Source organism: Sciurus carolinensis, chromosome 18, assembly GCF_902686445.1.
Source record: "Sciurus carolinensis chromosome 18, mSciCar1.2, whole genome shotgun sequence".
In the NCBI taxonomy this organism is placed as follows: Eukaryota; Metazoa; Chordata; class Mammalia; order Rodentia; family Sciuridae; genus Sciurus; species Sciurus carolinensis.
This window is the reverse complement of record NC_062230.1, coordinates 32,100,443-32,122,441: the sequence shown is the minus strand read 5'-3', so window position 1 is coordinate 32,122,441 and position 21,999 is coordinate 32,100,443. Positions and strand designations below refer to the sequence as shown.

At 51.4% G+C, this 21,999-nt stretch overlaps 1 protein-coding gene across 3 annotated transcripts in view; it reads left to right on the top strand.

Moving 5' to 3' along the window:
* Positions 1-21,999, top strand: part of Snx29 (sorting nexin 29) — a 394,118-nt gene that overhangs the window by 280,164 nt on the left and 91,955 nt on the right. For all 3 annotated transcript variants that reach the window (XM_047532903.1, XM_047532904.1, XM_047532905.1), the window contains 2 exons: positions 13,928-13,983; positions 17,790-17,871. In XM_047532903.1, the coding sequence (XP_047388859.1) occupies positions 13,928-13,983; positions 17,790-17,871 (138 nt within the window). The remainder of the gene's footprint in view (positions 1-13,927; positions 13,984-17,789; positions 17,872-21,999) is intronic.

The window sequence follows — 21,999 nt, the reverse complement described above, 5'->3', positions numbered from 1 at the left end:
GCTAGAGCCCCAGCCCTGATGCAGATATTTTTCATTTTTTATTTTTATTTTTTGGTACTGGGGACTGAACCCAGGGGTACTTTACCACTTTGTTCATCCCCAGAGACAGGACTTCACTAAATTGGTGTGGCTGGCTTTGAACTTGGGATCTGCCTGCCTTGGCCTCCCTAGTTGCTAGGATTAGGCAGGTACCGCTGCACGGGCATTGTTCTTTTTAAAGTTAAGAAGATTATAAAACTGCATTTAATTATACTTACGCATGGAAAGTTATGTTATGGTTATAAAGACCATAATAAAGATATTCATACTCTTTCTGCAGATTTGATGAACTTTAGATTGAAATGTTAAACCTACTTGGTGTTTTGATGTATTATTTCAAATTTTATGTAGAAAGACAATCGGATATGAGGGAAAACATTATATTAGCTTTGTTCTAAAAATGAGACCAGTTCCGCCGCCGGACCTGACGTCTGCCCGTTCCTGCCTCTGGTGTCTGCTCTTTCCCCACAGTCCTGCCCTCCAGCACTTCACCTGTCGTGATGTGACTTTGCAGCACTTGGCTTTCCAACTCTGGTCTTTTGAAAGATGTGATTTAATTTTTTTTTTTTTTTCCTGCATGGTGACACATACCTGTAATCCCAACTACTTGAGAGGCTGAGTCAGGAGGATCTCAAGTTCAAGACCAACCTCTGCAGTTAAGCGAGGCCCCTTCTCAAAATAAGAATTAAAAAGGGCTGGGGACATAGCATAGAGGCAGAGCACTTCTGGGCTCTATCCTAGTACAAAAAAAATTTTTTTTTCTAAATAACACAATAAAAGTACATTATTTGAAAGAATTCAGATAATGCACAAGTTGTGTACGGTACAGACACAAGCCGTCCCTGTCCCAGAGGTCCCATGCACGTCCTCCCAGGTATGTTTTTATGCACGTGATATATATTCAGGTGTGTGGTGCATGTGTATGCACATAAAGTACACTTGTTTAATGTAAGTGGGATAAATCTGAGATGTCCTCCTTAATTCACGAGTATATTTTGACTCCTTCTTCCCTCTCAATCTTTCAATTTCCTGCATCCTTCAGGGTCTAGTTCAGTCTTTAAAAAAAAAAAAAAAAAACCCAAATGACCCTGTTAATGCTATATTTTGATCCTTTTTTTTTCTTGAAATGAGGGTTGAACTCAGGGGCACTTTAGGGCTGAGCTATATTGCCATTTCTTTTTAATTTGGAGATAGAACTTCACTACCTTTCTGAGGCTGGCCTTGAACATGTGATCCTCCTGCCTCAGCCTCCCAGGCTGCTGGGATTACAGGCATGCACCACTGTGCCTTACTTGATCTTCTCCCCCTGCCCTGCATCGTTCCTTCATTTACTAGTCTCATGGTTGTCTTGACTTTTCCTTGAAATAATGAAGTCCTTAAAATTGTAAGTGGCATTTATGTTTCTGTCTACGATAACAGGTATCATTAATTGAGCACTTATTATATACAAAATCCTATTCTGAGTGCTGTAAATGTGGTGACAAGCCCGTGAGGTGTGGGTACTCCTGTCTCCATTCTGCAGATGAGGAAACTAAGGCGCAGGTAGGATGGGTAATGCCCCAAGTCCTAGGCTAGTAAGTGAGGAGCTGGTGAGTCCCTTTTTCAGTACTCGTGTCCCCATCTTTAAGTGGGATGGCTTAGGCTCAGTAAAGAGTGTTCTGTGAGGTTTAAATTAAATCAGATGATGCCTCCAAATGGCCCAAGTTGGGGTAGAAGGCCACTCTGTCATCGTCCTGAATAAAAGGACTCTCTCCTGCTTCATTTTCCTTCCCAGCAGTCACCATCACTTAGCAAAGTGTTGGTCACTTACTGCTTCCCGGTCTGTCCCTGTGTGCTTGACTGGGCTCCCCATACCTGCTGCGGGGTGTTAAGCAACTGTTGAATGGGCGGATATTCATCCCCACCGTGGACGTGCAGAAAACACGTGTTGACACTGGCTGAAACTTGGTATTCTCTGCCAGCGCCACGTAACAACAGAGGCCCTGAATTTATTTGTGTTAAGATGGTCACATTGCTGTTTTTATTTTTTTACTTGCTGTCAAGATAAGAAGCAAGTGTGTCAAGTATGTCACCCGCCCCTGATTTTCCTGATGTCTCATTTTAAACCCTTTCCAATTAGAGTATGAAATTATCCATCAGTCACACAGAGGACTCAGGCCTGCAGGGGTGGCTCTCAGAACATGCCAGACCTCAGCGGGGAGAGCTGTGGGGAGAGACGGCCTGGCTAGTGGAACCTGTCTGCTCCTGAAGTTGTCCACCAGAGCGGTGGGCAAGACTACCAGTCAAAGCCCCAACTCGCTGGCTCCAAGGAAGGTCACGACTCCTGAGAAACTGAGGAACACTGATCAGGGCTTTCTCTGTTCTCCAGACCTGAAAAGCCTTTCTGCTTTGGTAACTGTGTGGTTTCAGGCAAGATGATTTCCCTCAGTCTGTTTTCACATCTACAAAGCAGGTTGTTGTATGTTAGTCAGGATAGATTGCGTTACGTTATAGTAACAAGTAACCCCCAAACTTCATAAATGGAAAACACAGGTTTCCCCTCCCTCACGTTACTTGTCCTTCAAGGATTGGCAGGGCCTCTGCTTCTTTTTGTCACCATCCTTTCATCTGGGGTATTAAGTAGAAGGACGAGAGCTTGACTGAGCACATGGTGTCTCAACTCGGCTCCAAGCAGTTTCTCTCACTCCGGCTTTGGGGGTCCTAATCTCAGCTGCACAGCGGCACTCCTGAGGCTAATGGACTGCTCCAACTGTTTGCATCCAGCCTTGCGCCCAGAAATGACATATCACTTCCCTTTAATTCATCAGCAAAGCGAGTCCCTATGGACACGTCTGACTGTGGTGGTGGGGTGGTCAGCAGTCTTACTGGACCCCAGGAGGAGAGAGTAGAAGTGCTCCCACATGTGGCAGCTGGCTCCCGGGAGTTCTAAGGACTCAGCCAAGTGGCATGGGAAGCACTGAGTGGACATTGGTGCTGGGGATCTGCTGGAGGCGGGGACAGTGCTGGTCGGAGGGTCAGTGCTTGTCTACGAAAGCGCCGTCTCACTGATGCTTCTGCAGCTCACGTGTGCTGAGTTCCTCAGCTCCCTGGGTCTCAGGAACTGTGCTTTGAACTGAGGATCAAAGCCAGACCTACGTGCTCTGCGTCCTGAACGAGCTCGTAATCTCACCTTGGCAGCCGGGATGGAGGGGTTGCTTTGGGGTTTTCATTTTTAGGCCTTGGTCTTGCTAGGAAAGGTTGCAGACTAAGGTAAAATAAAATGTGGGAGCCAAAAAGACCTTGGGTTCCTGGTTTTCATCTCAGGCCGCCTCCAGGGAAAGATGCAGAGAAGGCAGTCGAGACTCAGAAACTCGAGGGATCTGTTGCCTTGGATTGTGGAGAATCTAGAAGCAGGTGAGCTGCAGTTCCACGTGAACCCCACGGTCTGCGTGTCATGGAGCCTTGGTCCACTCGCACCTGACTTTATTCTCACCCTACGTTGCCAGCAGAAACCCCACGGTCCACTCTGATTGAAGTGGACTAGTGCACTGAGCAACTCAGAACTGGCGGCCATGGCCAGGAGGCCAGGAGGTGCTGACTGGTTTACATCATTTTGTGCCCACCTCGGGTCAGATCTCAGTGGGATGATTGCCCAGGAGAGGAGCAGACTCCAGGCAGCGGCCAGCCAGATGCGGCCCTTTCTCTTGCCCCCTCCTTGTTGGGGAAGAGATGGGAACTGGGAGCAGGCGATGGCCTGCCTGCTGCCAGCTGGCCCAGCAGAGTGGGGCAGTTGTGGGTCCAGAACTGGGCCCTCCCGGTGCTTCAACTCGGTTCCACAAGCATCCTCTCCAAGAGTTGCAGGGCTCAAAGGCGTTGGAGACACGTGGACCTGGGGAGGTGTGGCATTGAAAGGGAGGCCAAGGTGCACCACGCCTGGCGTCCCGATCAGCAGAGCGCCCTTGTTGCCCCCTGGCAGAGGAGATTGGAAACAGACCACTTTGTCCCGGTAGGGCTATGTGGCTCTGAGAGTTTGGGTAACGGCTTCTTGCATCATCGGCGCTGGTCAGTGGAGGCCACCCACAGCAAAGAGACCATTTCTTGGTTGGTGGTGGAAGGCCCTGGTGTGTGAAGGCTGTTGGCCTTCATGTGAGAGCATTTCTGGAAGGTGCTGTTTTTGAATTACTGCCTGTGTTCAGAGCTGTGGTCACAGCAGGTGGGTTCCAGAGCACGACCCTTTGGTGTCTGAGGACGGAGAACTCGGCTCCAAGCAGTTTCTCTCACTCCGGCTTTGGGGGTCCTAATCTCAGCTGCACAGCGACACTCCTGAGGCTAATGGACTGCTCCAACTGTTTGCATCCAGCCTTGCGCCCGCCTCTCTGGCATTTCCGGAAGCCCATAGCACAGGGTAGGGTGGGTGGATGAACGTAGAAGTGGACTCGTACCCGCAGCCATCGTGCGCACCGTGAGGAATGTCTTAACTGCCTGCTCCCCAGCCTTTGGAGCACACCTGCCTGCCTGCGCGGAACCCCAGCCGTGCCAGGAGGGGGCGCCCGCTGCCTGCCCTTGCCTTGCTCGCCTCCCCTGTGCCAGGCACTGACTCCCTCAGAAGCCTGGTGGAGAAGTGTCAGTCCCGCTTCATAATCGAAAATAGTAAGACACTCCACGACGGTCAAGTGCCCTGCTGGAAGTAGTGAGTCCTAGTGCCAACCTGGGCCTGCCTGGCCCCAGGGCCGTGCTCCTGGGAGGCGCTCTGATGCCCTACTGTGGGCTCGCATGCGTATTGCCTGGCTCCAGTCCTGGCTGTGCTGCTTAGAGCCCTGTGCCCTCGAGCTGGCTGAGTGGACTCGATCTCAGATCCCTACCACAGAATGACAGTGGTCCTGGTGCCTCCGCTCAGGATGACAGGTGCGAAATGTCAATGGGCTCAGGCGTTGGGCAAGAGGCCACTCGACGTTAGCCATCATGTTTGTTCCTTGGGCCCCTGTAACGAGTGACCACCACGTGAGGTCGTACAATGGCATCCTGCTCTGCCCAGTCCTAGAGGCCAGAGGTCTGAAATGGGTGTCAGAGCAGGCCTTGCTCTCCTGGAAGCTCTGGGTGGGATCCCTCTAGGTCCCCTCCAGCTCCCTTGCTCCAGGTGTTCCCTGGTTTGTGGCCACTGTCTTCTCCTACCTGCTCCTCCTACCTGTGTGCCTGCCCTCTGAGTGTCTCTAAAGGATGACCGTCACTGGATATAGGGACAGCTGGAATCTGCAAAGACCCCTCGACCACGAGATCGCATTGTAAGTTCTGAGCCTTCATGTAGACGTGACCTTTTGGAGGCTACCATTCAACCCACTGCCGCTGTTGGTATTGAGTAAAGGTTTGTTTGTTTGCTTTTTAGAAATAATATATAAATACACTCTCATACACAACTATATTCTCAGTGTAAACTTTCAGATTTTGAGTTAAAAATCTCTTTGGCTGCCACCCTTGTTTCTGTTCCCCTCCCCGAAAATAACTGCCTAGATGAGTTTGCTGCTCATCCTTCCAGACCTTTCTATCAGGATAGAAAGACAGTTGCTTTCATGCATTTTTGTCCTGTTGCCAGGTCCTGTTGTGGGCCTCAGTGTCCACTGAGGCATTGAGAAGCCCCCATCCCTCACCTGAAGACTCTTCTTACAGGGGGGGCCTTAACTGTTACGAGAGGGGACGGCAGCAGGGCTAGTGCAGCGTCCCGTCAGAGCCGAGCCGGGTGTGAGCAGCAACCCTGGGCTGTTGGTGTCCCGCTGCCTCCGGCTCTTCTCCACTGGGCAGCTGGGCAGCTGGTTGGTGGGTGAGCTGCAGCACTTCCCCTGGCTGAAGGCCCTCCAGGCTCTCCCGCCTGCCCCAGCCACTGTCCTCCAAGCCACTCCCTCTCCCACCCTCACTTGGGAATGGCCTTCACGGCCAGGACTGTGTGGTCAGTTGTGTTGACGGGTGTGTGAGGCCTGCTCTCCCGATGGTCACGTGCGCCCAGGCTGTTTCCTTTCATCACCTCCCTGGTACTTGCACGGTGTGTGACTCTGATTTATGGGAGAAAAAGGAAGCCAGAGGAGTGTCGGCTAGCTGAGGGCCAGGCGGCTAAGTCAGAGCTAGTCTTCTAAAGAATTATTAAGACAAGGAGAGAAATCACTGCACATGACCGTGACGAGAGCCAACACAGACCTCAGAATCCAGAACACAGTTGGATGAAGTGACCACCTGGGCCCTTCGCAACTTGTTCTCTTCTTTAAGCCTTGTACTCTGGTAGCCTCTTTGTAAGCAGAGCTATTATATCACTTTCTATACAGAGGACAGAAACGATTCAGTTGCTCTTCTAGGCTGGTAGAGCAAAACTTATTTTTCTAACATCTTGTTTGAAAATTTAAAAGCAGTTACCTGAATGAATTTTTCAGTGAATACCTGCGCACTCGCCACTTAGGTCCCACCATTGTGTTTACTGTGCTCATTACCGCGTCCATCCGTCCGTCATCCATTGTTTACCTGCCACTCACCTGTCTACCCTTCCACACACCTATCATTGCATCGTTTTTGAAAAATTGACTTCGGAGTAAGTTGCAGACGTCAGTACATTTTCTCCAGACACTTCAGGTTTTATGGAGCACTTTACTCCATCCCAGAATGTCCCTTTGTGCCCCTTCCTGCTGTTCCCCGTGGCCACCCTCCCAGAGCCAGTCGCTGTTCTGGATTTTTCTATTATGGACATGTTTTTCTTCTCACATGATTGTTACATTTGTTTTTTGAAAGGTTAACAACTTGCACATGATAAAAATGTAAAAGGCACAGAGTTTTACAGAAGAAAAGCAAATCTTCTGCTCCCTTCTGACCCTCGCTTCTCGGCATCCTTCCCTCCAAGGCATCTGTGATTGGCAGTTTCTAAAAATGACTGGTGCCCATAGACACATGGCTCCTATCCAAGGACACAGACTCTGCTTCCTGCTTTCCCGTGGAAGTGGTCGCTTCCCGGACACTGCCTTGCATCTTGCTCTTGACGTTCTGTCCTGGAGACCTGGTGGCAGAGGAGGTCTGTGCTGTCCTCCGGTAGCCGCGCCATCTGGGTGCTGTGTTCTGTGTGGCTATTTCGTTCCTCGTCCTCAGGCTCACTGCCGTCAATGGTGCTGCGGCGAATGTCCTTGTAGATGTGTCTTTGCACATATGTTGTCTGAGTATCTTAATTACTTTGGAAAGGAACTACAGGTCCATTCTTAGTAACTAGATATTTTTCTCACACCCCACCCTCCCCTTCCCTCCTCCAACTGTCCATTCATCCGTCTGTCTCTCTGGACGTCTGCTCATCTGTCCATCCATTGGGAACATTCAATGAGTAATCTCACGTGCCTGCTGCCATCATGGGTGCCCAGAATATCGTCCTTGAGACTGTCATCATCTTTTGGGAAAACAGACACATCAAAACCGAATTCACGGAAGTCTGATAGTCTAGGTTTCTGGGATATCCAGAGCACAAAATGAAAACTTGAAGCTCTTATTTGCCATCTGCCTACTCCCAGCCAAGAGTCCTCCACCTTGACTGGTTTTAAAGCCACATGGATTCGATGCCTCTATTTGTGGGTCAGTGACAAACAAATTAACAGGTAGCGTGGAACCCGGAAGTGGTCCAGACCCAGGCTGGCTGCCTCCTGGAGGCGAGGCGTGCACACGCCTGCCTCACGGGCAGCTCAGCAGCCCGAGCCTGGCCATCCTTGGGCCTGGCCACCCCAGCCAGAAGCCAGAGCCGTGCCCTAGCACACTCTTTTCTTTATGCAAAAGGAAACGGGAAGGCAGGAGTGCTGGTTGGAGAAAGGGGGCATTTTTGGCAGAGTGGGGGACAGGGACAAGAGAGACAGACTGGGGACACAAGTTTTGGGCCACTTTATGGTCAGGACAAAGATTTGCTGACCTGCTGTGTCTTCCTTCCTGCCTTTTCTTTAGGGTAGTAGATCCAAGTGCCTTGTCATGGGAAAAGAGGAAGTAAGATTCTTTTTCTTTGGTTCTTTTTATCTCCAAACTAACTTATTCTCACCACGCATGAAGATTTTGAGTTTGCCACAAAGCAGTTTAAAAATTGATGGATGTTTCAGTGTGGAAGATTGAGCTTGTGTTATGACTCATTCATTTAATCAGTCACAGTCAGTACCCACAGTGTGCCGAGTGCCAGGCCAGCTGCTGGGTGTCGTGGAACTGGTAGGCAGGGTGAGCACCAAGGTGGGGAGGCTGCGTCTGGACTCCCTGACTGCAGAGGGGCTGTGGGCCACAGATCAGCATGGAGTGATTGCAAGCCGAGCATGATGGCAGAGGGTGGCCTGAGGGGAAGATCGGGTGAGGACGCGAGGGACTGGTAGCTTGTGGCAACACTGGCCATACAGGCTTCATAAGGGTCAGGGTGAGGACACAGGTGAAGTCCTTGGCATATGGCAGGTACTCCATCCTTGTTGGTCATACCCCTCTTACCTGTGTTGTTCGCTTCTAAAAGGGAGGCAAAGGCAGGGTGGCACGAGATAGGTGGGGAAGGAACCAGGGCTTGCTGATGCCAAGTGACTTCTCTGCGTCCACAGGAGCCTGGGATCAGAGCTCAGAGCTTCCGAACAGCCCTGCCCCTGAGAACTCCTGCGCTCGGCTCAGAGTCTGGGGGCTGACTGTGTGCAGAGGTCAGAGAGGACCTGGGCCAGGTCTGGCCTTGCCCTCCAGGCCTGGGACCTACCCAGAGCCATCCTGCAGTGACAAAAAGTGAAAAGGCTTAGAGTTTTAGGCCAGTGGTTCTCCTGTGGACGTCTGCTCCGCCCTGTTGGAGGTGCTTCCCCAACACCGATTTGGGTTCCATCATCTCCTCACGGAGGCCAAGTGCTCAGAAGGGGCCTCTGAGCGAGGGGCAGTGTGGCGAGATGGCTGTGGGTGCTCTTCTCTGGGCCGACACCTGCATTCGAGTCCTGTCTCTTTCTCACCAGCGACTTCTGCAGGCCGTCTGCTGCTGTGTCAGGCACTCAAACAAAACCCCTTGAAAAACCACAGCTGTTTTCTTAGGTGATTCTGTGTTGACTGGGCTCAGCTGAGTGCTTCTGCTTCATACGGTGTTCGCCAGGCACAGTGATCTGAAGCCGCACAGACGGGACATCCAAGACCCTGTCCTCGGTCGCCCGGCTGTTGGTGCTGGCTGTCCACTGCGATGTAGACGGACACTGAGCAGCGTTCCTCCTGCTTCCTCTCCACCTGCACAAAGTTGAGCATTTGAAGTTGCTGAGGCTCCTGAGCTGGCTGGGAGGTTGAGCGGAGTCCCTGACAACACTCCTCCCGCTAGGTTTATTCACACCGAGCCCTCTGCCCACAGGCTGCTGGGAGGGTTAGGGTTAGTCACTCAGCAGGAAGCCTTTGGGTGACAGCTGGGGGCTGCAGTTGAGGGCAGCTCCGAGGAGGGGAGGCCTGCCCAGCCCTGTCCACGTCCTGATGCACGCACGGGAGGAAGCACGCTTTTTCGTCCATGGATTCCAGGAGTTGGCTGATGTCCCTCCTACCCCCTCCCTCCTCTTTTCTCCCGCTTCCTAAGCATTTATTAGGCAGTGAACTTTCCTGCATCTTTGGCAGAGCTTCTAGTCTCTTCCCAAGTTGAGGAAGTGATGGTCAGGGCGGCTGGGAAGCCGGTGCTGGAGTCCATGTTGACATGGGCGTTGGAGCTTGCGGCCTGTGAGGGAGCTGCCCTCGTGGCCCACGCCAGCCCCGCAGCCCCAGGGAAGCCTGAGTCGGGGGGCGGTGGAGCCCCAGTGCCGCCGCAGCCGGGGCGGGTTCTCCGCGGGTCCCTGCCACTCCACGTCCTCGCGCGTGCAGTGCTGGCGGTGTCCACCCCGGGAGGGGCACTGGGCTCTGCTTTCCCTGCACCCAGCTACAGCCACGGGCAGAGGGGGCGCTGCCTGTTCTGTGGGGTCAGCAAGAAGCAAATGAAGATACCATGCTGCTGACCACTTAGTGCCGTGTGGAAGGTGAATCAAGAGAAGGCCGTGTCCCCAAGATGAGTCCTCTGAGACCCCCAGGTTTCAGGAGGTGGTAGGTAGGATTGTGGTCAGCAGCAGTAGGAAGCTGGTTTCTCCTACAGCACAGTCTCGGCCCGCCCTTCTTTCGTGGCCGGGATGTGAGGTCGAGTAAGCTTCCTGGACGTCGGCTGTGGGCTCCAGAGGAGCTCTGGTGCCATTCTGGTCACACGGCCAAGAGGGGCAGTTTTAAGATAGTTAGTGAGCCGGGCCTGCTACGGCCACCCTGCTGTTACCAGGGAACCTGGCCCGTGCCCCGCAGAGGCTCGCCAGGTCCCAGCTTCTCTTCTATGTGGCCTCCTGGGCCCGCGGGTAGACACACACCGTGTGCTGCTCCCAGTAAGGCTGCAGAGTCGGGAGAAAGCGTCTGATTCAGAAGGACTGGGCCCCAGATCCGTGCACTGGTCACCTCAGAGATTCCCAGAGAACCAGCAGCCTCGAGGGGAAACTGATCCGGACCTCCAGTGGATCCGTCTGAGGAAGCTCTTCGTTGCTTGTAATTGTGAAGCGATGTCTGTGCGTGAGACGCCCGCCCTCTCTCTTCCTTCCCGCCCCTTGGCTGCCCTGTTTCTGCTTGGTGGGGTGCCTGCACTCAGAGGTGCTTGTGAGCAAGGCCCTGGGGACAAGCTCTGTTCACTTTGTGTTGGAGCTGTGACCTGCTTCAGAGGAGCGGGTGTTTGTGCATCATGAGGGAATTGGTGTCCCCGGAGCCTGCCTGTCCCTCCTCCAGTCTGACCTTAGTCCTCACACCATGCCCAGAGCCTGTCCAGCCCCAGGTGCCAAGGGGAGACTCAGAAGAGCTGTCACTGAGAGTTGCCTGTGGTCCCCTTTCTCCTGGACTTCATGTGGGTGCACAGGGAAGTGGGTGGTGTTTGGAAGGCCACATGGACACAGAACCCTGGCCTCATCCTTTCCCATCCCACTCAGTGACGTGAAGGCAAAGCCTCTTCTGTCTGGCTTCCGCGTCTTGGTGAGGTGCCTGGGGAGGGAGAGGGATGCAGGAAGAATACTTACCTAATGACGTGACCTGCAGCGAAGCTGGCTCCAGATGTGTGTCTGCCTGCGGCCACTCGGCTATAGAAAGTGCAGAAAGTTCAGATTCTAACCTGCAGACTCGTCTCATAGGCAGGCCCGTCCTCGTCTGGCTTCTCTCCTAGACGTGGCCCCGTCACCTCTGGCCTCTCTCTCAGATGCCGCCATCGTCACCTGGCTTCCCTCTCCGAGGCAGCCACTGCGCCGTCTGACTGTATCTCACCCTAACCTGCCGACCCTGGGAGTTAGTTTGGGGGCTCACTGGGCATTCGCAGTCTCTAGCTGCTTGTCTTGAACAGAGACGAGAGCTTCTGTCTAGTCCATGAAACATTTATCAAAAGCACTCTTTGAGGGGACGCTGATACATTTGTATGACATTTTTTAAACTTATTTCACAGCTCAGATGTCGTTAAGAGAGAATAGCCTCATTCCCAGCGCTGCGTGCCCAGGCTCCGCCCCGACACCCTTTTATTGGTATCATAGATTTCACGTCTACAGCTTCTTGATGCAGAAACCGGTTCAGTGGGATCTTGTCACTTCTCCATGTCTGCCCCCGAGGCAGCATGCTGGCCCTAATCTGCTCCCTGCTTTTGCTTCATTTACTGATCTGTCTTAGCGATCTTTTCAAAATGGCAGGGAAAGCTAGCACATTCTTTGGAAGCACATTTACATTTTTTAAAGTAATTCAAGGTATACTTTTTTTTTTTAATCTTATGGAAAGAGGAAACTAAAAATGGTCTTTTTTCCTCCTAGTCTCATTTGTAATCTGTTATTAGTGATAGTCATTTTTCCTACTTATTACGTATTTTTTCCAGAATTACTTTTAGGTCTGTACCTTCAGGAATGTGCACACATGTGCACACACACACATATGCAAAGCCCATCTAAAATTTTTTTAACCTTGCCCTCATGTGGACATCATCACTCCTTGGACCACTTCTCTGTAGCTGGATCTTTGGATTGTAATCTTTTATAGTTCTTTAAGAGTGGAAAGAGGGATGATCTTTGACATAAGTTTTGGCTGGTGTCTTTGAGTTTCTTATAGGCTGGTTTTGTCTGTGGGCTCCTGGGTCAAAGGACGTGGCTATTTTTTGGATCTGGTTCCTGCAGCTGCACGTTTCCTCCATTCCACCTCCTTCCAGCCCCTGTAGGAACGGGGTAGTCACCATAGCAGCAGGGTGACACCAACACCCAGCCCAGCAGATCCGTGGACGGAAGGGCTGTGAGGCTCTGGGAAGCTGGGGCCTGTTGGGCAGCGAGGCAGGCATCTCCTGGCTGCTTTGCAGGAGTCCCTGGGCAGCACCGTCACGGGGACATCTGCCCGCAGCCCAGGCTGGTCGCTCAGGCAAACGTCTCTGGAGGGCTGGACCTGGGCGGCTCTCCCTCCAGCAGCCATGCACAGGGTGAAGGGCACCCCTTGAGCTGGCCGGCCAGGCTGTTGAACGCACTGCTGGAGGGTGAAGGACAGCGCTCTGCCTTCTCCAGAGGTCTTTCTCCATGACGGGCTCCACCTGTGTCCTACACCCACCGACTGGTTCTGTCCTCGGGACAACCTTCTGGCATGCCCACCTCTCGGTTGAGAACAGTACCGTGCAGAGAAGGCATTGAATGGCGGCCACACAGGAAGAGGTGGGGCTGAGGCTGGGGCTGGGGCCTGCCCCTGGGCCCAGGTTCCCTAGACACTGCACTCCCGCCCTCAAAGCCAGAACCAGCTCTTCAGGGAGAGCTGCCTTGTGCCCAGCCCTCTGCACGGGCAGAGCCACTTCAAGCTTTGCCTTTTAGCTGGCTTTTCCTCTCTGCTGAGGGTTCCCAATGGAGGAAACTGAAGTCGTACAGTCCTGGGTTCCTGTCTGCTTCCTAGATGTGACCTTGGGCAAATTATGCATCCTCTCTTTCCTCATCTGTAAAGTGGGTGGATAACCTACTTGCTGAGGTTGTTACAAAGATTGGCAGGACTGTGCATAATCCGAAGCCCTGAGAGGTGAAGGTGTGAAATCAAGGGTCTCTCTTTTCCCCTCACTACCTTACACCCTTCCCAGTTCCACTGGGTTCCTCTTAGTCTTCGTCCCTAGCCTGTTCAGTTTCTCAAGGAAGCTCACTCCCTGGGTATTGGAATAACATCACTGTTTATTGAGCATCTACTAGTGGCAGGCACTTTGCAACCTGTTTTACAGAATGATTGTGAATCCTGTGACAGCCCTGAGGATCGACTTCCCTGGGGCAGAGCCACGGCTGGAAGGGTGGGACTCACTCAGGATCCCATGGGCTGCTGAGTGCTGGCTGGACCCTCCCCTCCATCAGAATCCCTGGGCAGTCCCATTGGGGATCATCATGCCTCAAAGTCTGGTTTCTCTCACCCGGTCACGTTCTCACAGGGCCCCAGGTCCTGCCTGAATTTACTCATCATTGTGGGGAAAGGTCAGGGCCATTTCAGCGTAGACATTGACCTTTTGTGTTCACATGTCTTTGTAATGCCCATCATGGTGACAATGGGTATTTTCCCTGTCGCCGTCTGATATCTTATATCTCAGATCCTAATTAGCCCTTTATAGCTCCCAAATTACATGCTTTACATGCCTGTGATTATCTCAATAGGATTAGCAGTCCTTTTCCTGTAAAGATAATTGAGATCACTCATGGTGGCTTATTTTTATTACTGCAACATCGTCTCCAACCATCCCTGCACAAAATCTCTTACTATTTTCTAGTAACTGCTTCTTCACCTCATTCTGAACGGGAAATGTTCAGGGATCATTGCGAGGCAGAAATCGTCTGTGAATATGCAAACCATGGTAACCAGCGTGCATTTTCTCTCTTCCTTTCTCCTCTCCTGATGGTAGGTGCCTGGAGATTTGAGTCAAACATCCGAAGACCAGAGTTTGTCGGATTTCGAAATGTAAGTCCACAGCATATACTCATGAGGGGGTTCTTGAAAAACAGGACTCTCCTCTAGGCTCAGGTCGAGAAGACCCCAGGGGGAATAGAAATGGCCATTGAGCCCACACAAGGTCAATGCGGTCATCACGGAGGGTGTTTCTCCTGCAGCCCGTGCCTTCTGGTGTGTTTTATGTCATTCATAGGTATTTCAAAACCTTTTTTCTTGGCTGAAATTTCAGATTTGGAAGGTAACACATAAAATTTTGAATTTTTAAAGTTTCCTTTGAAAGTTTGAGTCCTGTGCCTGCAAGGCCACGCCCGGTCCCTGGGGCTGGGGAGCAGCTGCCCTTCACCCAGGGCTGGGTGCTGCGGTTGGCTGCACTCCCTCTCTGCTCTGGTCTCACTCTGTCCCAGTTCACCCAGCTCGCTATCTGTGCAGCCCCTGTGGGTGTTGGTATCTGCATCTCCTGGGTCACTGGAGCCACTGGTAGTCAGTGTACAGCCCTGATGTCTGACCGACTGGTTCCACTTGCCTCTTGATACCCTAAAGAAATCGTTGGTCTTGAGATGATTTCTGTTCAGGTTTCCTGGGGATTTGGATGTATGCTGAGTCCTGCTTGTTCACTGTGGCCACAGCTGAGGAAGGTTCAGCCTCCCTCACTCAACCCAGGAGGTGGAGGCCAGCCTGGCAGCAGAGCAAGACTCTGTCTCAAAAACCAAGAAGACAAGAAAAAGAGAAAGTGCAGCCGCCCCCTCAGAGGGGATCAAACAGGGAAAGCCCCTTCTAAAGGAAGAGGGAAAGAACATTCTTTCAGAGCCAGGAGACCTGCTTTGAAATACCAGGCCCTGAACCTCTCTGGGACTTGAGGTGAAGCTCCTGGTACCGACCTTGCAGGGTGGTGGTGGCCATTTGAGTGAGATAATGGAAAATCCCAGGGCCCCAAGGGCCCCTCAGTGCTGGGGGGCCGCTCTGGGAGGGGGATAATGTCAGGTTGGAAGAGCGAGGAGGTGAAGGACGAAGTTCAAGGTGAGTTTGCCTCCCGTGGGCCTGTGGGTGGCCGTTGGCAGGAAGAGCCTAGTAGAGTGGCCGCTGGAGGAGAGCTGTGGAGGGAGGGCCTTCTCAGAGACCAGTCGTTTGTGAGCAGGGGTCCTCGTTGGACTACGTCTACCAAACACTTGCTGCGGGCGAAAGTCCTTCCCATGTTCCTCAAAGCAGGCCCTCGCTGACCTCTGACTTCATCTCCAGTCCTCTCCCCTCCCTGCGCACCACACGCTGCCTGGTGCCACCCTGGTAGCCCCTTGCTCCCCCGCCACCAGGATCACCACTTTCCTCACTTAACCCGCACGTCCACACCACTTCCTCGGCCCAGGCCGTGTTCTAACCCAGTCCCCGCACACCTCTCGGCGATGGGTATTCTCAGATGGCAGGTTGTTCTTCTCAGATGCTAACCCCCTCCCTGAAGCCCCCTCAGCCTCTCCTCAGCTTGCCAGACTCTCAGTATTCCCCACAGCCTGGCCCAGACCCACCTGGCATCCACTCTCCTCAGACCTTAGTAGCCCTTGGTGACACAGCAATGGCAATTAAATGATTTCTATATAACAACATGAATCTCATATGCACCTAACATCAGAGCCCCAAAACACGGGATATAAAAATAGAAGGCAGAAATAGACACTTCTACAATAATAGTTGGAGACTTCAGGACCTCATTTTTACTAATAGATAGGACAACTAGATAGGAGATCAGTGAGGAAATAAAAAACTTGGACAACACTAAGCCAGGTAAACACAGCAGATGTATGTAGAGCTCTCTGCCAAATAATAACAGAATATGCACATGTGTTAGCCAGTTTTCTGTTACTGTAACAAAATAACTGAGGTAATCAGTTTATAAAGAGAAGATGTCTGTTTTGGTCACAGTTTTGGGGGGTTTCAGCCCATGATTGGGTGGAACTGTTGCTTTGGGGCCTGTGATGAAGTAGCATATCGTGGCAGGAACACATGGCAGGGCACAAGCTGGGAAGCAAAGAGGGCGAGGCAGAGGCTGTGATCCCACAGTCCTCATGGTTCTCCTGGTGACTGGAGATGGCCCACCAGGCCCATGGGCTAGGGGCGAAGCCTTTAGAGACATTGCAGATCCAAGCAACAGAAGAAAACTTCCCAAGCACACAGAACATTCTTAGGATGGACCATGTGTGCCAAGCTGCAAAACACATGAGTAAGTTTTGAAAAGTAGAAATCACAGCTCAGGAGGCTGAGGCAGGAGGATCACAAGTTAAAGGCCAACCTAGACAACTTAGTGAAACTGCCTCAGAAAATAAAAATGGCGGGGGATGTGGCTCAGTGGTAGAGCACCCTGGGTTTCAATCCCTGGTAACAACAAAAAAGAAAAGCGGAGTGTTGGTGACTTTCCTGCCCTCTCCCCAACTGACAGAGAAGCCACGGCGGCATGCCGCGGGCACTGGTACGACGTTGGGACCTCTGTGGGTTGAACGTCGTTAGCTGCACAGTCTCAGCTGAAGACTGAGAATCACAGCTTGCCCTGTGTGCCCTGGACCCACCATGAGCAGGGTTCTTTGGTGCAGGAGGGAGGGCACTGCCTCAGCTGGGAGCTTAGAAGAGGTGCTGCTTCAGGAGGACCCCTTGCTGCAAGGGGGATTCTCTATATGTAAATAGAGGTCTTCTAGTCAGAGCTCGAGCAGATGTGAGGCCCCGGGGTCTCCCATCGCCGGCATCTCAGTGGTGTTCCCATGGCGGGAGGCCGGTGAATGTTCCTGAGTAGTTCCTGGGAGGGAAGGTGAGCCCGGTGGACAGCTCTGGACGGAGGCTGAGCTGGTGCTATCCAGAGTGGTACCAGCAGCTGCTAGGGAGCTTGGGGAAGTCTGAGCAGCAGTGGCCGCCTTAGCGCTGCAGGATTTGGACTTAGGGTAAAAATGTGGTGGGGGTTGTCTGTGTACCCAGTGACTCATAAACCAAGTTTCAAGTCATCCCATCAGCAAAACTGTCACATAACCAGAATAACCTATGACTCTACCTTAAATACCCACATGAGGATTAGATGTGCAAATATAGGCAAAAACATAAGGCCGTGTGTTATAGGTGCTCAGTAAATGATTTCGTATTTGAATTTTTTTCTTTGAGATGCAGGGCATGGAACCAAGGACCTTATTTTTGTAAGCAAGTATTCTACCACTGAGCTAAGCCACGGTCATGTATTTGAATAGCAATCTTGCCTCATGAGACCCACATCCACAGTGGCTTTGGGAAAGTCAAAAGAGAGCGCATTTGTGCCTGGCATCCTGGTTTTCCAATTTGTTCTTTCTGTCATCCCTCCTGCCCCAAGGAACTGTCACTCACAGCCATGGTATAGCCTGAGCTCCTTCGTGGAGTCTCATCTGAAATGGGGGTCAGGGCAGCGAAGAGGCAGGTGTGCTCCAAAGCTGTGGGTGTCCCTCTGCACGGCTTCCTCTAGTTCCCTATTGCTGTCCCCTATGCGATGTGGAGCCTGATCTTCAGATACACCCTAGGCCAAGTCATCTGAAGGCCAAGGTCCATCAGCATGCAGGAACAGAGGGGCAGCTCTTTCTCATTTCAAAAAACGAACTTGCAATATAAAACATGTATTATAAATTCATATGTCTATATATTAAAACTAGTCTTGGGAGCTGAGGGTGGGACTTGAACTTGTCCCTTTGCTCATTGTTAAGCAGTGCATGTTGTATCAATTAGTTGTGCAGGATTTTAGGGGAGAAAATGGCCTCCTGCCTGGTGTCTGTGCTTGTCAGTTTGTAAGCGTAAGGCCGACTCTGCTCTCTCTTGGTCAGATCTAACCGGGCGCTCATCAACGTCTGGATCCCGTCGGTGTTTCTCCGCGGCAAAGCAGCGAATGCGTTCCACGTGTATCAGGTAAGCGTGGGTGTTCAGGCACACCCTGTTTGTTAAGCCACGCCGGGGTGCTTAGCCTCTTGGGGATGGGGTGCTATGGTAGGAAGGAGGACACAGCCCTCCCGCCGCCCTGAGGGGGTGTGTGGCCTTCAGCCAGCAAGGAGGAACCCGGGGAGGTTCCCTGTGCCAGTCGCGCCTCCCAGTGTGGCTGCTGCTGAAGTGTAGCTCAGGCCGCCTGAGCAGGAGTGGGGATTTGTTGACTTGTATGGCGGCTGAGGAGTCCTGGGATCGCCCAGGCCCCAGGCACCCTGGTCTGGGGTCAGGAGCCTGCTGCTCAGCCAGGTGGCTGGTGGGGTTGCCAGGAGCACCAGGCTTCAGTGAGATCCTGGGCCACAGCTTGCTGGTCTGTCTTGGACCTCAGGTCCCTTCTTGAACCTTGGGGTTGGGCGATGGACTTCCACAGCTGGCCCCATGTGGCTCATGTACTGTCACTGATGCTGGGACTGACATTGACCTCGTGTCTGAGAATGGGGAGAGGCGGAGGCCCAGAAGAAAATTAGGCACTGTTCTCAACAGAAGGGCAGAGGATGCTTGGCAGCTCAGACTACGGACGTCTCTGCTCCTCTGCAGTGGAGGTGGCCGTCCCCAGTGGGTACGTGGGTGTCTAGGCCTGCGGACCCTTCTCTGCCTTGGCAGTGACTTTGCAGTCAGAAGGGCCCCAGTTTTCCTCCTCCTCCCGATTTCCTGGTGCCTCTTTGAGCCCTGCCTACTTCTGGGCTTTTTCTCACCCTGAATCCTGACTTCAGCGTCTTGTGTCCACTTACTCTGGAACCGCTTGTTTCAGCACCGACTCTGAGCTGCTTCCTGCTTCTGCTGGAAGCAGAAGTAATTCATGGAGTGATTTTTTGAAGTTTAGTTCTGACTCCCATGAGCTCTGTGGAAGCCTGGTGGGGTTGCTATTTTTCTTAGCACGAATGGCCTCTCCCCAGGGAACAGGATGGTGAAAAGGAGCGCTGCAGTTGCACACAGGAGCCGTGGATTAAGTAAATCTTGTTTCTTTGTAAGTGGAGGTGACTGGCACTTGCCGGTCACACTGCTGTGAGAGGAGGCATAGGTGGTCCGTTTCCTGCCTGCTCAGATGATTGCCCTGGTTGATTCAAGCGTGACTTGGGCGTCTTTCTTAGGATCTCATGGACAGATGAGCCAGAGTCTGGCACGTACAATGAGAAAGTCATAGTTTACACATTCAGCCGGGCCACAGCGCACTTTAATAAGTATTGGGAGAATCTGAGCGTTGATGATGTGCTCTCAGCTCTGGTTTAAAAAGAGAATCAGATGTGACAGACTTCCAAATACCCTCTTTCTCTTTTTATCCCAAAGCAAAATAAACAAAAACAAAATAAAAAACCCACCCAAAGTGGGTCATCTGCGTGCCGTTCAGGTTCTGCTTTGCAGTCATTGGGATGCTGGGAGGTGTTGCCTGGCGAAGCAGGCAGCTTTATCCCAGAGCAGAACTAAAATGTGCTATCCCTTGAGAGTTCTCCCTGACCTTTCAGTGTCTGCTCCCTCCTGGTCCCATGAAGTGACCTGGCAGTTCTTAGCATCTGAAAGTCAACTTGGAAGTGAGACAGACACAGCAAAGTATGCCGTTGCCTGGGCGACTGTTTCCACAGTGGCCACAGCGGCCTTAGAGCCGCTCTCTCCCCTCCTTCACTGTCTCCGGCGCTCTCCAGGGCATGGCTCAGCCAGCACACCAGGCTGTGGTCCAGATTTAAGCAGCCGCGGGCCGGCAGCTCCCTGATCACCCAGAGCAGCCTAAGCCCACGCCTCTCCAGAGGCTGGAGCTGTGGCGTGGGACCTCTTGCACACATGGTTCTCTTTCTAGCTAATGATATCTGGGTGGCACCTCAATAGCAAAATCCAAGCATGTTTGGAAGTATTTCCGTAGTCTTTGCACACCATTTTTTTATGTAACTGATACTAGCTAGCAGGTAACTCCTTTAAATACTGGTACCATTGGACATTATTTGTTTTAGGATTTTAAAAAAATGCATGCTATTTAATTCTAAAAGATTTAAGATAATTTCTAGAGAAACACAGAAAAGGATGAAAAAAAAAGAGAAGAAAAAATATCAGGTCTCATAAGATACAAATTAAGAGAGTTTAAAAGGAAAAGTGGAAAACCTATGTATTCGTCCCAGGATCCACCACGGTTGTTCTTACGGAGTTCTACATTCCTGAGAGCTTCCTGGCGGCCAGTGTGAGAAACAGAAACCTGGGTAACGTGGGTAATTCCGGTGCCGACAAGAAAATGCCGGTGCCTCAGAAGGAGCGTGAAAAGCCATCTCTACCTAGGACTTTTGACTAAGCAGTAATGAAGACTATGGTGACAAACCTCAGTTACATCCCTGTGACAAATCATTGCCTAATGTCACAAGATCTCCCTGCAAGGAAACTAAGGGCTTAACCCCCAAATGAACACGGCTGGTGTGGAGACCCCGGACGTGCGGCTTTCTCAGGAGTGTGCGGTCCACAGCATGTGCGAGTGTTGAGGTCTAAACTAAAGCAGACCGAAGTGAAGGATCTGTCTCTTGGTCACACGAGCCACATTTTAGGCACTTAACACACATGTGCTGGTGCCTTTGTGCTGGAGAGTGAGAACTAGAACTGCCCCCTGCACAGAAGGTTCTGGAAGCCCTCAGACCTGCAGGGAGAGGTCCCTCCCCTCAGCATCATTGTGACGCCCGTGTACCTGGAGAAGGGCTCTGCTTTGTGCCTCTGACTCCTTCATCTTAGGACCCCAGGCAGGCTGGGGATGGGCGCTGTGACCAGCAGTAGGCTTGAGTTTATGTTGCTTTGCTTTTGTTGTATTTATTTTTATATTTGCCTTCTAGTTATGACACAATTCTATTTTTCCCTTTGCCAAGGTGATGTACAATTCCCTTTTAAAATAAATTTAGGTAGAAAGGAAATGAGTCAGCTTAAAGAAAAACACTAAATAAACAATAGTGAAAAGAGCAAAAAATCAAGGATGTTGCTATGTGGGGACATGAAAGAATGAATAGACTGTGATTAAAGATTAATAATGAAAATAATAGCTGCAAGCTGTAGCTACCTCTGCTGGTTCATGCGTGTTTTTATAAAACAGTTCACTCAGTCCCCCCAGCAGCCCTGCAAGGTGAGAGACTCTCATTATCCCCATCTCATGGATGAGGAAACAAAGACACAGAGAAGCATCTTGTCCCTTGTCTAGAGACCTTTTTTGTTTTTAGTCCAAATAGCAATTTTTAAAAAATATTTTGGTTGTAGATGGGCACAATGCCTTTATTTATGTGATGCTGAGAATGGAACCCAGTGCCTTTTGCGTGCTAGGCAAACACTCTGCCACTGAGCCACAATCCCTGCCCCCAAATAGCAATTTCTGACTGATGTGCAGAGCTTGTGTGTTACTGTCTGAGGGATAGATCAAGTTTCCAAGAAAATTCTGGAAATAGCAGCACATGCCTGTAATCCCAGCAGCTCTGGAGGCAGAGGCAGGAGGATCTCAAGTTCAAAGCCAGCCTCAGCAATTTAGTGAGGCCCCAAGTAACTTAGAATCTGTGAAGGGAGGGGAAGGGGAATGGGGAAGGAAAGATAGTAGAATGAAACAGACATTATCACCTCACGTACTTGTATTGCTGTATGACCCATGTGATCCTGCAATATGTACAAAAAAAAATGGAGATTACACTCCATTTATGTATGATCTATCCAAGTGTATAAATGCATTCTACTGTCATGTACAGCTAATTAGAACAAATAAAATTTAAAAAATAAAAAACAAGACAGACTTCCTTTTACATTGAAAAACAACAATAAACGGGCCGGGGATGTGACCTAGTGGTAAAGCACCCCTGAGTTCAATCCCTGGTATAAAACAAAAATCTAAAAACAACTGGGACAGTTGCCCTTATTCTGAACAGATGGTGGGTAGAAGGCTCACCTGCAGCCAAGCCTGGACCTTCCCGTGGGACTGACCACTCTGGGCCCTCTGCAGTGCATGGACACACCATCAAACCCTCCAGTCCCCCAGCCAGGCCGAGACAGTGTTGCCTTGGGAAGTCGTTGAAGCAGATGCTCGTCCATGGTGAGGACTCTGGCCATCGGAGT